This window comes from Hyposmocoma kahamanoa, unplaced genomic scaffold (genome assembly GCF_003589595.1).
Source record: "Hyposmocoma kahamanoa isolate Upper Pololo Valley unplaced genomic scaffold, ASM358959v1 244, whole genome shotgun sequence".
Lineage (NCBI taxonomy): Eukaryota > Metazoa > Arthropoda > Insecta > Lepidoptera > Cosmopterigidae > Hyposmocoma > Hyposmocoma kahamanoa.
This window is the reverse complement of record NW_020653761.1, coordinates 2,157,806-2,174,540: the sequence shown is the minus strand read 5'-3', so window position 1 is coordinate 2,174,540 and position 16,735 is coordinate 2,157,806. Positions and strand designations below refer to the sequence as shown.

Sequence of the window (16,735 nt, the reverse complement as noted above, 5' to 3'; positions counted from 1 at the left end):
CACCCTGGACAGCATCAACGCCCCCTATTAGTTTCGAGGTACCTACCGCCCTAGCACTCTACAGCGCCTACTGAGGGCGGTAGGGCCCACTTTGGGAAACTATGGCCTAAACCCTCGCCTGAGAGAGACCCATGCCCGGCAATGGGACTTATAAATGGGTTGATATCATAGATTTAGTAAATCTATGGTTGATATTGATTTGTATGCACCCTTATGAATTACTTTTTACAAATACCATGATTGTTGTTGGTTACTGTATCTCTACGTACACAGTAACCGACTACTTAATTTTAGAATAGAGTCTGGTGATTGACCGTCGCGGCGGCGTGGCATAACTACTCTTAGGCTGATTACACATGGCGCCACGGGACCGCAGCATCAGTGGCGCGGTTGCAGCTCATGCGGCGTGATTAACTAAGATTGTACATTAGCAGACAATTGCGGCAGCGCTCACCGCCGCCGCGGCGCGCGTATGAAATTGTGTAAACAATTGCAAGAACGAATACAGCTGCGGCGGCGCGGTGCCGTTGCTTTTACGGCGCCGCACAGTGGACCCAAATTGATAATTCTTGGACATAGGAATAACTTGTGGAGTATCGAGCTAATTTTTTTTATATGATAAATAATAACATTCCTAACAACTTTTATTCTTGTATAATATCTTGAAAAGTCGATAGTTTCGGAGAAAAAAAAATATTTTTTTGAAATATACATTTTATTTTTTATCTCAAAATATACGAAAATGTAATGTGCGTGGATTACTTACAGTATAGTTCCAATCATTTTCTATGTAGAAAAAATAATCCGTCTGCATGTACTTGCGGCTTTGTAAGTAAAGGTGGCAAGTAAGTAAACTAAAGGCAAAATTGCCAACTATATATTAGGTATGTACTTTTTTAACAAAATACTTGAGCTTCGACTAAAGAAAAATTAATTTTAGTATAATTTAGAGAGTGTTATAACAATAACACGAAAGTTAAGTAGAAACTAGTATATTGAGTTCAAAAATAAATAACACATCTAAAATTTTGACACCTTTTTACTCGTAAACTCGTGGTGTTTAGCGAAAATGGTGGTTTAAGAATGTAATATCTTGAGAATATCTTGCGAATATGATATTTTGTGAACATGTCTTGAGAACATGATATAATGAATTTACTTTATTGCCAACTTTTATCGAAATCGATACAGAAATTTAGTTCAACTATAATAGCTGCACTCTGTCTATAGGTGGAAACCGTATGAAAACCGTTTAGTAGTTTTCGAGTTTATCGCAATCAGACATACAGACGCAGTAGTGATAATATGTAGTGGTTTCAGACAACTTACACAAAAGCTAAAGAACCTTCCTCATGAATCACTCTGTCTGTTGGTGGACATCGCATGAAAGTCCGTTCAGTAGTTTTTGACTTTATCGCGATGAGACAGACAGGCAGGCAAACGCGGTAGTGATAATATGTAGTGATTATACATTACATTATAGATATGTAACATATCTATATTTTATACATAAAATGTACGAAAGTTATTTAGGTAGATTGTTATACGATGCGGTGCAGTGGATTGAGTCCACCAGGATCCCCTAGCCCAAGCCCCCAGGGGATCTTTGTGAACTCAGCAGTACATTAGAATCCCCTATGTATGTAAAGTTGCAATCACATTGCGACAATAAATAAATTACTTATTGTACCGATTGGGTGTTCAGTGACAGACATCGTACAGTGCGGCCCGCCATTATGTGCGTACACCTTTACAATATTTAGGTACGAGTTATTTCATGTTATTGTCACGATTGGCCACCCTAGGCTCGGGCCTACTGAGCCTTAGGCCAGGTTGTTATTTCACGACCACACTTTAATATAGTAATGCTGACATTACTGCTTGACGGCAGAAATACTGCTACTTTAGCAGTACTACTCTGGACGAACTCTTTCACATGGAGCTCTACTGCTATTAGTAGCAGCTTAGGGTTAGCTTAGCTTAGGGTTAATTCATAAACCCGGCTTTACAGGGACAAACCAAGAATTTAAAAAAAAAGGTCCAAATTGTTTCTAAACAAACTTTATTCATCTTAAACATCTCTAGCATAATCAAACAAAAATCTGCCCACTACAGTTACTTCACAAGTAACGTATAACAACATAAAACTTAAAAGTAAGTATAATTAAGGGGTATTTTTACTTGAAAATCTCATTAGTATAGTCCATTATTATAAATCACCTGTCTGTTGTACAAAATGTAAACTCAAATTTGTAGAAATAAAACATAATAAAACGTTATGTTTTCACACTGTTCCCCAAACAGTACATGTAAAATAGAGAATTTCTCTGCAGACATAGTCCTGGAATTAATGTGTGTCCCGGAACACCAAAAATCCCTAAGTAAACAACAACTCTGAAGGGGATAATAGGAACAAACTGACTTTAGATTGATGGCAGTGATACCACGGTAAGAAGATACATATAAGTTCAAATTGGTCCCCAAGGGTACCTAACAACTAGGCCAGCTAGCTTTTACTAGTCAAAAACTACATAGAATGATTGTAAGTATACATGAAACGTCTCATTGCGCTTTCTTATACATAATGTAGACAACCAATTAAACTAATGCCACTGCGCAAAACAAGAAACGCAGTGACATTATAGTTGTATTATACATACTTAAATCGCGTAGTTGTGTTACCATAATAATTATGTTTATATAGTACTATGTTCTTAATTCGAAGTCATTGAGTTTTGCATAAACAAGCAAATGTTAATTATTATCGAGTAGGCGTTTAATTCTACTGGATTTACTAATCGTCATTGAAAACCGTAATCTCATTTCTTAACAGATAAGAGCGACTTTTAGCAGTGACGGCGACTTATAGCAGCGATGCAAACGCGCGTTTGTAAATTGTGCGATTGCATCGCTACACTTGCGATAGCAACCGCGCGACTGCATCGATAGAAACGCGCGATTGCATAGCTGCTTAAATTTTCCATATTAAAGATTTGGTACTTGGTGCAACGGGCTGGTATCCGCAAATAAAGATTTATTATTATTATTAAATTTGCGCGTGTGTGTCGCAATTGCATCACGTTTGCATCGCTGCTATAAGTCGCCGTGTGTAAACGCTCTAAGAAATACTTTTGATTGAGTAAACAAATATATAATAATTTATTTAACGAACACCATTTCATAACGATACCAGAAGTATTAATTAATCTATGGGACAAACCGGGTTTTCAGGAGAGTCAAAAAAACGATTTTATTTTTTTTATTTGTATCCTTTACAATAGAAATACGTATATAATTTTCTATTTCTCTTCCTGCTTACACTGTGCTCGATGGTTTACACATAAAATATTAGTAACGTAAGGCACAAGTAAACATCTTTTTTTAATGTTTTTTAATGTAAGGAACATGCCACGTATTAAACCACTGGGCATTCCTAAATTTTAATAATACCAATCGATAGAGCGGGAACTTCAAAATCCAATGATATTACATTTTCGACATTTTCATTTCCGACAAAATGTCTCTTACGTTAATTGATACTTCTGGTATCAATAAATTGAACAGAATATTAAAATCATGTAAAAAGTTGCGGTATTTTTTTAATTTCAGTTCGAATGAAATCGATTAACAACGCAATCGTCAACGCCTTTAAAACTAATAACTCCGAAGAAAATAATACTACGCAGGGTCAAGAGAGATAGATAGACAGATTGACACGATTGACACTGTCGCAAAGATTTAAGGGGAATTGCCATTGCCCCCGTCACCTCGAGACATAAGTTAATAAGTCCCATGTGCCTGTAATTTCACCAACTTTATGATCACCAGGAAACAAATTACATATATTTAGCGTAATTTATAAAGATAATTCGGTTTTTTTTCAAATGCGGTAGCACTCCCTGGACAGCATCAACGCCCTGGGCCCACTGAGGTGGCGCCCACTGGGGGTAGAAACCACTTTGGGAAACTATGCTCTAGAATGTATGTGTGCACCAATTTCAAAGATAAAAAGAAGCTAAAGTTCATCAGAATTGTAATTGTAGTGCAACAGAAATGGTTGGTGGAAATAACTAAGCCAAATAGTAAATGCTTATATTGTGTTTCGATTTTGGCTCCCACAGAACTTTACTTATCGTACATAGATTTAAAATTAGTAAGGTATAAAATATGTAACATATGTACAAGTTGTGATCCTTTTTGTAACAGCAATGTATTAGTTGTTTGGTACCTTACCTAATACTATTACTTTTCTACATTAAAGTTTAAGGGCGATCTTGATTCATGTTTTTGGGTTCTCCTGTAAAATTTTGTCTAAAGCACTTACTAGGTTTTGTTACAGAGCAGCCGACTTACTAACGGACAACTCGATACCGAACCGATATTGGTATAGCCAATAAGCAAAATAAGATTTTTTTACAATGAGTAAGTTAAAACAACTCTTATGACAACATAAGTGATCTCTGGTTAGAAATGACGGGCTGAAATTACGGGCGTGATATTCGGGTGAATGTTCGTGTTGTTACTAGAAGATATTTGAAATTCCGCGCGCTGAGAGTCCCTAAACTAACTAGACAGCCTTATTTTTTTTAAATAAAAAGGCAACAAAAATAACCGATCATGATCATTAACATTATTTTAAAACTAAACCTAGTACTATGTTATACGTTATTTCGAAAACTAAAGTTACATGTTCCCTATGCAAAAACTAAACCTACATTACGAACTAAACATGTCGGTGGTAGACTTGACAAGATAGTGGGATTTGGAGATCAAAGTTTTCTATTGCTATTTTTAAAGCATCTTATCAAGTTGAGATTACTAAATGAAGAAAGAGGTCAGATTATTTGTAAATTAAAATGCACGAGGATCTTAATGGATACGAAATGTTTAACTGGTTGTTCAAACCGTTAAATTGACAATGGTTTGCTAAGGATAGAAAACGTTTTGTAACTGCAGTTTAAACTCATAATATTTCATATTATAAAACAGCGTAAACAAGTATCGTAAACAAGAGGTGCGCAGTAGACCATGTCATGTATACATATATATGTGACTACATATGCTACCAACACTTCTAAGGCGAGTCTCTCGGCGTTATAGTATGGAATTAAATAACCATTTTTTCTCAAAAAGATGGTTATTCAAACCTACAATAATAAAGTGAGGAAATTAGAAATCAGTTTTTGAAACATACGAAATAAATTGAAATGTTCAAATTAAAAAATATTGTTGCTCACATCAAATACAACACTGTCATGTTATTCATACTTAATTCTTTTTATGTTTTGTTAGTTTCCCAAAAAGTAACTTTTCTGATTCAGAGACTTTCTTATTGTGAGTGCGATATGTGCGCATCGCCAACAGGTCTACTATGTACCAATAAGAGGTCAGATGAAAAATCCATGTATATCGAAACTACCCTGATGATTCTAAGAATGTAAGAAGTTTGTGACCTGTCAAAATCTCAATTTTGCATTCATTTGTCATGAAATCCTGACACACCTTATTGTTTATTCTTGCAAATCGGAAGACGCACTCTAATAACTATTTCTAATATAATTTCATAATACACAAAGAGGTACAGTTTGTCACAATGTAAACATATTATAATAAACATACATAAAAATAGGTATACCCCATATAACATAGAAAAATACAAATTTTCATATCACATAGCTATCAAAATGTTTACATGTATTGCTTGGATTGATAATTTTATTCAAATGTCACAACTTTATCATCATAGATAAAAACATTAATTTGTAAATAAAATTACCAACCACTATGTAAAATTACTAAATATGTTTTAGTTCTTTAGCAGCTTCCTCAAATGCTGCTAAAAGATTTCTTCTACACTTACTATCATCAGTGTACCGTAATTCCCAAATAATATACTCACCAACATTCAACGGATCTTCGGAATAACTGATCTGTACTTTGCACTTTCTGTCCCACTTCATTGCATCAATACTTCGATTGTTTCTCGATCTACAAAATTCTATATAACCACTGCATTCTACTGCGAGTTTTGGTAATTGTGCATTTAAAGCATCATGAGATTTGTTGGAATCTGTACCACTTGTTGATGGTATGCAGTCCCCTTGTCCAACTTCACGATTTGGTGGAGTAACTGCCACACATTTGCGTTTTAAACGTCTCCCTAACATACAGTCTCCTTTGTTATTAATCTCAGACAAGTCCTCACTTGAGTAATCTTCTTTTGGAATGTCTTTCTGTTCATTGATTTCTGTTCCCTTATTTATTTTTACTTTCTTTATATCTGGTTCATAGTCTTTGTCCACTGCACATCCTTCTGCCCATTCTGGACTACTACAGTTCGATCTAAGACGTCTTTTCACAGATCGTTCTTTAGATTTTATTATTTCAGGAGAATTGAATGGACTTGCCAGTATTAAGTTGTCTTTTCTGCAATAATTTAGTCAAATTATTTTTAAGTTTTTTATTACTTTGTTAAGGTAATCTTATCAGAAATAGTTAGGACTTAGCTAGTACAAATCTTTGTAAATAATAACAAGGGATAGGGAAGACGAAGGAAGGGGTTTTGTAAGATAAAAAAAAGCAGCTATATTATGCCATTGTAAGTATATTACAGAAGAAAAGAAACCCAAAGGATAAGTATTGTAACAAGATCTAACAATATTTATAAGGTGACAAATTACATACACCATGCTGAAAGGCTGTAAATGTTATGGAATTTCAGACCGACATGATCTTTTGAATCAGTTTTATATATGTTGGAGAGTTTTCGAATTCTGCATATTTCACAACATGACAGCCTTTGAATAATTCTAAGGAACGTGTTATCACTTGTGCAGGAAGAAAAAATTAAGCAAGAGAAATGCGACTACTTGTTTTGATTTAAATTGATTATAATACCAACCTCTGTATCTTTTCTAGCCGTGTTACTATTTTGTCTATACACTCTACACGCATAAAATCATGTTTAGAACATTGCATATCATACTTCAAAAATGCAGATATCTTTTTTTGACTTTTTATTGTGCGGCCAAACCATTCTAAAACGGCATCATCAGACATGTACAAAGCAAAACTTTGTCTTTCATTGTCAATCATCTGTTTGTACCATTGTACAAAAGTTCGTGCTTGTTGAAGTTCTGAGTATTTATTGCTTGTATTATTGTTGTCTTCGTGTTGCGATTTAATAAGATGTTTAGTGTTGCATTTGCTTGGTGTTGTTGGTAGACTGGACATTCTCATTGATTCTGTAAATGAATGAATTTATGGAAGCACCTTGAGACTATTGTAGAATACACTGTTAGATAAGATCATCATTTTGTAACTACTGTATTGTATTCATTTGATAATATTGCATTTGATTAGAAGGAAGCCAGAGAGGGCAAGTTCCCAGCGATTTTCCTTCACTTATTGGCAGGGATTGTACACTAGCAATTACTTGCACAAGTTACAGATTTTTGGCAGTTGTGGTCTGACATCTGTACAGAACTCAAAGGTGTCTACGAGAATCTGTAGCTGGTGAAATGTATTAATAAATAAAGTCTTTGGGAATATAACACAACGCCCACGTGACCTTCAGTGAATCGTTAATCGGTTATTTGTATTGTAAATCCATCTGATATGAATTTCTTAGGGTTTGACTTACATTTCTCAGAGAGAATATCAACGACTTTCTGCGAACTTTTCGCCGCGTGCGCCAAGCCCAATCGAATAACTTCCAGACGTTTCTTGCTCTCCTCAACGTAAGCAGTTATCGACAGATTGATTTCCAAAAGCTCCTTGTGCGCAGCTGTGATATTTTGTGTCTTCCCCGAAAAGTTTTCTGGAAATATCCAAAAAATTTAGCCAAAATTCGCGTAAACAAAACAAATGAAATGACATTTCTATTTTCAAATCATAACCTACCGATACACTTTGCTGCCTCAAATGCTATGTGTTCACGAGATAAATCGTCAGATGTTGTCGAATTCATCTTACATCCGCCTTTTAAGAATTAAACATCAGCGATTAATTCACACTTTACACCAGAATCACACAATTTCATTTACAAAAACTGAAACGAAAAGTAGCGTCGTTACGTATATCAACTTCCTTGTTGAATGATAACCAGAGACAAAACAAATGAATGATTAGTTTTTTTCTTTTCTCTATAAAAGTATTGTAAGGTGTGAAAATTGTTCCGTTTGATGAAACCTTTACGCATTAGTTTATGGTTTGCAGTTAAAGAGTTGCCAGAGTATCCCAATAGATTTGTATGTGTAGAAAAACAATGTTGACAAAGGTAAATTCGGGCTTAGACCAATGAGTTAATCTAAAACGTTTAAAAATAGCCCAATCATTGACCTACCAACAAATGGACGTCGGGTCTAACACAAAAACCATGAAAAAAATGTCCGAAGTTAACTTATACAAGCGTGACATGTAACGATAGATAAAAAACTAAAACCTTTAATTTAAATTGTAACGTCATTGCAGTATTGCCTAATTTTGCTTGTAACAATTTACGTGCCCAAAAACACCATATTCAGCTTCTACGGAAAACTTAACAAAATGTACCATATTTAGCTTCGACTGAAAATGAACACAAGAGTAATGGGGCTGCCTTTATTGTAAATATTAATTCATTTTTATGTATATTATTATGTTGAATTCTGTACAAATTCACTTAAAAAATAATAAAGAGTTAGGGAGATAATTACTAACAAATTTTGCAAATGTGAAAATAAGCGTGTACTATAAGAAATGTGCCGATGTTATAACTTAACGTAAACTCAAATATCCGTAATTCGGAAAATCCACGGTAGAAAGAAAAGAATGGAAATGACATCAAGCAACATTTGAATCAAAACCGGTGTCGCCACACGAACACATTTGAAAACGTACACAAACATTAGTACTAAAATAATATAATTTTGATTGGTTATAAATTATCAAACGAAAATAGACAATAATAAAAAACTTTTGTTAAAATAAATTGAAACTTATTTGGATTTAATAAGGTTTTATTATTTACTAGTCACATAAAAACTAGGAATCCTATGAACATAAACTTCTTGTAACAAAAGCAAAAAGTTGACAATCTACAGATAAGGATGTGGCATTTAATTGATATCGACATTATGTTTCATAACTAGCGGAATATTGAACTAGGCATTGCTTTATACTTGCTATAATTAGGATGAACCACGGAGTATATGGAAACGGCATTTAAAGCAATTACTTCGAGAACTAGCGTAGCTAACTTTTACACGCACACATTTGTTACCAAATACGCATGAGGTTTTACTACACGTAAATACGCATGAGGTTTTACTACACGCAAATACTAATTGATATTAGCTACGCAGGCGTGTGCGTATACGTAGCTACATGCTACAGTCACATTACTAATGATTTATTATTCTGTCGTCATACTTTCATCAAACTACTAAATTTCAAGTCAATCCGATCACTGGAAGGGTTGAAATATTAAAACACAGTCATCATAAAAATCTTTATTCTCCCTGAAATATGCTATATTTGTTCAACAATTACCTCTTTCTGAACTAACCGAACATGACTACACATATAGCGTCGACAAGCTTGTCAAAAAAATGAAAATACTTATTTCTGAAGGCGAAGAAGCGAATCATTTGTTTCATGAAAACTTGACGAAAAATAACTGACAATGCTTCAGAAATGTTTTCACATTATAATATAATTTGCGAAGGCGACTGAGTTTCATGTCATATATTACCTGATTAACCAAATGATTTATTTCTTAATGAATTTTTCGGTTGTTATTCATATGTATGAAATTTAATGTGATGTTATAAAATGCCTATAGCAAATGGTGCTACATTTAGTAGGTACCCAGCTTTCACTGCCTGTTGCTTCATCCCATTTCTCATTTAAAAAGGATCCGGCAGGAAACGAAAAAAAATCAATACAAAAACCGCAAATGTAAATCATGCCTGTGATAAAATTAAGAACTCAAGCGGATGAAGGTGACGTATAATAAGCAAGTAGAGAGATAGGAATCATGTAGATAAGGAAAAGCAAATCTCAAATCTCATAAAGTCTTCATTTTGATACTCCACGAGCTTACGTGCATTGTAAAATTAAATACACTGTACCTCTTCTATCTATATTTCCTTTTTTTTCATTAATATATCGTTTTTACTTAAATTGAAAATTTAAAAAAACTATTGCGAGTGTTGAGACCAAACATTTAAGTAATCTAAATCGTTAGCTTTTAAATACCTGTAAACAATTTATGTTTACGCATTGGTACCTACCGCTATAATAAAAAAAATGTTGAACTAAACCAACACCGGGTTTCTAAATACAGAGTTTCTACAAATCAATATTTTGATTACAACACGCGGACCCAGTACCAAGTAATACGACACTAGTGCAAGCAATTCATTGAGCGTCATTCGAATTGTTCTTTTAATGGCGGCAATGGCTAGCAACCAATGTATACTGTTATTACCGGGTTGCAAGAAAATAGTTTTCTTTTGAAATTATAGCATTGTATTGTTCAAAATATAAGAAAATACAGAGTTTTAGTACTTATCGATGAAATCAAATTACTCCCGGAGTATTTTTTAAGCTTTGGCTTCTTACGCGACATGATATAATGGCACAATTCGGCAAACTATTTGTATTTTTTCCACGAAATAATTATCTATCACATTTGATCGACTGACGCGCTGTTGACACTCATATCACCGTCTGGTCTTAAGCTAGGTAACGCGAACCCCGCCCACCAACCAGTCTATTACTAGTATTTATGTGGTCCGTGGGAAAAGCGATTTGTAATAAAACCGTTACGCTTTCAAATAATTTTGATGCGTTTTACAAATATTCTTAAAAAAAATATGTTTGACATTATGAAAATTCGAGCGTTATTTCGGGCAAATGTATTTTTTGACTTCTACTTAGTAATTCCAAGCCATAAAACGAGTACAACAATATTTTATTAATTATTGCTAACGTTTGATAAAAAAACGTTTTAAAAATAAGATTAAAACCAAAGCGACTCTATAGTTTCTTTATTCTAAATATTTCAATCCCTTGTAGTTCGAACAATTATTGAAAATGACCAAGAAGTTTATATAAGCTTGTTGAAATTGATGTAATGGGCCTCCTTCCAACCTTTGCGCATGCAATGTGTAGAAATAGGACAGTTAGCTATTTGATTACTTTGTTTGCTTTTGTAATTTATATTCACGATTCTTTATATATAAATTAAATACAACTGCACAAAATAACACTTTTAAATGATAACTATAATAACACATTAAATTGGTTTTATGAAAATATGATACAAAATCTTGTTTTTACACTTTGCTGCGGTAATGTGTACAAGTTATTATTATATAGTACTGCATGACTGACAACCGCGCTGTCAGTCGAACAAACGAAGATGCTCTGTATGCGATTTTAACGCCCTATAGGTGTGGACACTTTTTGTCCATTTGTTAGTATTCTAGATCAATGAGCCCAATCATAAGATATTCTTAATGTTCGGACAGTAGTGGAAACTTACAATAGATATAGTCAGTCAAAAGAATTTCAGATCCGTAAATTTAAGTAACTCATAATGTATTCGGATTCAAAATTCAATTTCTATAAGTGTAATGGTCAATCGTTTCAGTTTATTTATATATTGATAAAAAAAAATTAAATGGATGAATGCTTAAGCACAAACTTATTTGACGTGGTCGACGATGTTACTCGATTATAACAATAATAATAACGCACACACTCAACATAGCCCCGCACTAGGGAAACCCTGTGTCGCGGGTGCCATGGACACACACATAGACAACCACAAATTACACCTAAACTCACGAGAGAAATAAATGTAGGCCATACAAATGTTTCTCCCGGCCTCGGAATCGGACCTGAGACCTCTGCGTGGCAGCCCGGCATGGTAACCGTTCGGCCACAGAGGCAGTTTTTCTATTGATTGGAGATTGTCTAGTAAACGTTTAAACTGAAAGGAAAGAAAAAGACTAGATTTAGTTTATAAGCTATTAAGACTTTTAATTTAATTTAAATTATAAACCGGCGTAGCTTAAAATTAATATACCCATAATTTCATATTGTATTCAGAAAACTGTATATTTATGAACCTCAGTAGCATCCAAATGTTCTGCTTCCATGGCACCCGCGATACCGGGTTTCCCTAGTGCGGGATTATGTTGTGTGTGCTAGGCAAAGCTGAAGCACGAAGGTCAATAAACAAAAGTCTGGCGAATATACCTCTTAGAGGATGAAAAAAAATAGTCTAAGATAAAATATACTTCAACTTACAATTTTGTTATTTTATGTAATGTGATGGGGTAACCCGAAGGAACCATAGACAAGTTTTAATTAAGCGAATGAGCATTGGAGAGTGGGCGACCGCGCTTCTTTGGGAGTGGTAATGCGCCGAACCAATCTTCTGCGTTCTTGTGATCATTGAGTTCGGCCATTGGTCTATCTTTTGTCAACCAATCATCGAAATACCAGTAAGGACCCAATGTAAGTTCATAGTACAATTTTCGGCAAATATTAATTTGCGATGAATGTACCGGTGTGTTGTGGGGAATACGGGAAAACTTTTCATTTTTTTGTAAAATATTTTATCATGTCGGAGGAAATTACGTGAAAAGCAGCCATTTTGATTACGTTGGCTTTCTTGGCCTCGTACTTGTGACGTATTACAAATTTTTCGAATATGTACAGTAATTTTCCAATTGTTTTACTACTGTGCAGTTTAACATTTGATATTTTACTATTAACTGTAGTTCAATTGGTCCTCTGCAAGGTATTTATCTATCATTACTAACTTATCCATACTTACGACGTATTTACTCAGAAAGTTGTTGCTTATCACTTTGTTGTAAAATTAACGTAGTTGATACTTATCTCAGTTCTAACATCAATACTTTATTCGAAATATAATATAATGTTGTTACTATAGTTTTAAATAGACTGGTTGTTAGAAGCAAATCTTCGTGCCAACCCTAGCGTATTCATATTAATGCAGAAAGTAAATACAAATTGAACACCTAACATGCGAAAGAAGAACTCTAATGAACGTTGTAACTAGTTCTCGTCTCTGTATAATTCAATAGGTCACTGTCGTAATATGTGTGATATATTCCAGTGTCATCAACATGGAGCATGCTCAAATTCAGAGCTCAGATGGTGCGCAAGTGGTGACAATTAATGGACAGCAGCTACAGGTGATCCAGATGAGTAATGGACCACACATGATACAAGGACCGAATGGACAGCAGATTGTAGTACATGCCATACCAAGTTCAGCGCCTACTATACAGGTATGTTATGTCTCAATGTATTACCTGAGTGGTTAGATTTATTTCATTATGCAGGAAATGTGGAAAAAGATGTATGTTTGGGTTGAATAACCGGATGAAAAGGTACTGAGAAAAATGTTAGTAAGGCTTTCGTTTATTTCTGTTGTGAGTTTGGGTGTGATTGTGGTTGTCTATGGCACCCGTGACATGGTGTCTCTAGTGCAGGGCAATAAATGTGTGCCTTAATATAAAAAAAAAATCAACAAATATCTATTAACAAAGAACAAAGTTCTGGAGCTTTTCCTCATTCTTTGTAAGGGATTTTTTATTACCAATGGATTAATTTATTTATAGCATTTATTCAATTTGAGCAAGTGTAGTGTTATATTATTTACTTTTATATGAAACAAAGTGATTTTAAATTGCCTTGATGAAGTGAAAACTTACAATGGGGTGCATTAGCGTTTTATAATATTATTGTTACCTAAAGATATAATTAAACGATATCTTTCTATTTGTTTGTGCTAGCAGATTGGAACACCACAAATCCAGGTAGTAGTATCAAACTTAAATGACTTATTTAAATAGAATTGTGTCACTTGTCAAATTTCTAAATAATCTATTATCATATAAATTCTTATTAGTTATTATAATTATTATTGTTATATTAATTTGTTAAATTTTTATTAGGTAGAGTTATTTATACTTAGCTTTTTCTAAGATGGAGTTACATGATGTTTGTAGGGTTGCCATTATTTGTTAAATTTATAATTGCCATTTGTAGTTGTTGTCAGACAGTTTTATCGAAAGATTGTGGAAGGAGGTAAAATTTGATGACCAATAATGAATATGAAAATAATTCATGTTTCATTAAAGCTTTCATTTTTATTTTGACAGATCCCCATATTTCCTTTTTTTATCATGGTGTGTAGCACACAAGCGCAGTCACACTCCTCCATGATGATGATAATTTATTTATAGTTTTTTCATTTTATTTATACACTCCCGGACACATAATTCGAGCCACCTCGCATTTTTATCCTTGAAAGGCTAGAATCACTCATCCATAGAACAAAAACCTATGTGCAAGATGCTGCTTATTCTCGGGACATTGTACATTTCGTTTGTTGTTTTTGACTGCTGATATCCACAGTAAAGATCGACTTTTGTTCGATTTTATATTTCCGAAACGAAATAATAAATACATAAAAAAAATCTGAAAACACCTTTATAACAGGCCTTTTGAATAACGAGATGATGTTTTAACCTCTTTTCGCTGTATAATATATAAAAATGTGTATAATAAATAAAGTTTTCTCCGGTTATTTAAATTCAAATTTTCAATAACAAGTTCAGAAAGTGATGTTTAGTATATCAGTTTCAAAGTTGCATGATAGCATTTTTGAGCAATCAAATGGCAATCAAGCATTGTTTATGCTTAGCATTTAATATTCAAAATGTGTAATTTCATCCTTCTTGGAAAAAACATAGAGATAACTTATTGCCTTACCTTACATTGCCTTGGTGTCAAATGTCATACTTTGTGGTAAGGTTTATTATAATAAATAAGGAAATAATCATTGAATTGTTACATTAGGTAATATTATATTGTGATCATAGTGAATCATAGTCATAATAGTTTAATAGATCTAATGAATCCTTTCGGCGCTTTAAGGCCACAACACTTCTCAAATTGACCACTTCTTGGAATGACCATTTTATTTTTTAATTATAAATTGGTTTTTTACTATTTTTAGATCCTTTCGCCAATTGAGGACCACGCCCAGACATTTATCTCAACTAAAAATGAAAATACCTTTTTGAAATGTTTTATTTGCCTTTTTTTGTCTAATGGTTGCGAAATCCAGTTGCGATGGACGGAGGGACGTTACCCTCTAGGGCGATAGTAAACAATATGTAATTTAAAGGTCCAATGTCAAACTTGTGGTAATATTCCTAATCCGAAGCCGAAACATATTGAATTGTAAAAGTGGTCAATGCAAGAAGTAACCATTTCAAGAAGTGTTCTTTTGTAGAAGTAGCATTTAAAGAAATGGTAATTTCAAGCAGTGGTCATTTGTTGAAGTGGTTATTTGAAGATGTTGTAATTTCTCATTGTGGTCCTAAACCGCCGAAAGGTAACGAATAATAGACAATACTAATATTTAGTTTTTCAATTATTGAAATGTTTCAAAGTAGTAAGAAGTTTTTTGTACTGACAGGTTGCGACTCCAAATGGTCAACAGTTACAACAATTACAAGTGGTTCCAATATCTAGTATTCAAGGTAAGTGTACACACAGGAATCTATATGACAAATAATAGTTTCCATTTTAAATTATGAAAAGGGTATATTGTTTCACTTTCATATGTTAATTCTGTGGCTCTAGTGAAAAGGGGTACAACATTTAACGCTTAATATCATATTAAGCTTTAACTGTTTTTCGCGTCTCCTTGTAAAGTTGGCGATTTTGACTAGTACCCCTATTCACTACAGCTACAGGACTTGTTTCCTTGAGAAGTTGGCGCTGGATGCGGAGGTCGCGGGCTCGATTCCCGGTAGAACCAATTTGAGAAATTAAGTTTTCTGGTTCTGGGATATCGACTGTGAACTAGAAATCGGTACTATCTCAATTTTGACAACTTTACAGGATGACGCAAAAACTTGTTTGCCTAATTTATATAGCATCTGGTTTATTAAATAAAAATAGTTATTACACATTCATGTACGTACACTACGTATTTTTATTTAATAATTAAAAATAATTTTCTTCATCCTGTAAAGTTGTCAAAATCGAGATAGTACCGGTTGCCAGTTCACTGTCGATATGCCCTACAGTGAATTCCATTACTCTGGTACTCAGTCATACAGGGAATTCCTAAGTTTAAGACCAGGCAATTGGAATGGTTGTATGGCACGTTCATTATTATTATTAAAAGTCACTATTTGTCACTGCATAGACATTCAACAATGGTTGAAAGATTTATTTAATGGCTTGTTCAGACTGAGACCAGTATTTGGTCTGCTATATTCCATTTTATATCATGTCTATCTTCTTAATCTCAAAGTTTTGATGGTCTGTGTTAGTGATGCAACGAACCTCTGCTTCGCTTCCGCAACTGTGGAAGTTAAACAAATCACATGCTTCCGTTTCTACTTCCGCAACTTTTATAACGAAAGTTTTATCGGATGTTTATGATATTCGCGATGGATCAGGCATACGCGCACGCGTTATGCTGGGCGGTGGGGATCTTAGCAGTTTTGTCTTAAGCGTGTAATTATGATATCAAACACAAGCCCTGTTTGGATTTATTTCTTTGAGATCTTTATGGTATTTACACTTCCGCATCCGACGTCTTCTTGCATACCGTGCCAGACGCTATACCAACTAAGCCACGTTGAAAGACCAAGTACAAAGACACGACGCAAGCACATAGAAAAAT

General features: G+C 34.0%; 2 protein-coding genes across 4 annotated transcripts in view; one reads left to right on the top strand and one right to left on the bottom strand.

Moving 5' to 3' along the window:
* Window positions 1–4,297: 4,297 nt before the first annotated feature.
* Window positions 4,298–8,103, bottom strand: LOC113228803. The gene is made up of 4 exons (XM_026462194.1): window positions 7,903–8,103; window positions 7,643–7,819; window positions 6,902–7,244; window positions 4,298–6,426 (listed from the first exon to the last, which is right to left on the bottom strand). Exons 3-4 carry the CDS (start codon window positions 7,237–7,239, stop codon window positions 5,796–5,798), a joined length of 969 nt encoding a protein of 322 aa, XP_026317979.1. The 5' UTR covers window positions 7,240–7,244; window positions 7,643–7,819; window positions 7,903–8,103; the 3' UTR covers window positions 4,298–5,795.
* Window positions 8,104–12,385: 4,282 nt separating this feature from the next.
* Window positions 12,386–16,735, top strand: part of LOC113228818 (nuclear transcription factor Y subunit alpha) — a 12,382-nt gene continuing 8,032 nt past the window's right edge. Inside the window, exons 1-4 of one of the 3 annotated variants that reach the window (XM_026462219.1) lie at window positions 12,386–12,510; window positions 13,139–13,313; window positions 13,824–13,847; window positions 15,515–15,578. In XM_026462219.1, the coding sequence (XP_026318004.1) occupies window positions 13,149–13,313; window positions 13,824–13,847; window positions 15,515–15,578 (253 nt within the window). In that variant the 5' untranslated portion in view covers window positions 12,386–12,510; window positions 13,139–13,148. Of the gene's footprint in view, window positions 12,511–12,646; window positions 12,797–13,138; window positions 13,314–13,823; window positions 13,848–15,514; window positions 15,579–16,735 lie in introns of those variants that run through there. The other 2 variants (XM_026462220.1, XM_026462221.1) reach the window with 2 other exon arrangements.

What these genes read in the sequence shown, in the direction of transcription:
- LOC113228803 (XM_026462194.1), bottom strand. Translation starts at nt 7,239, where the DNA reads ATGAGAATGTCCAGTCTACCAACAACACCAAGCAAATGCAACACTAAA. An exon ending in CGGCTAGAAAAGATACAGAG is followed by an intron (nt 6,427 to 6,901) that starts GTTGGTATTATA and finishes AAATTATTGCAG; the next exon opens with AAAAGACAACTTAATACTGG.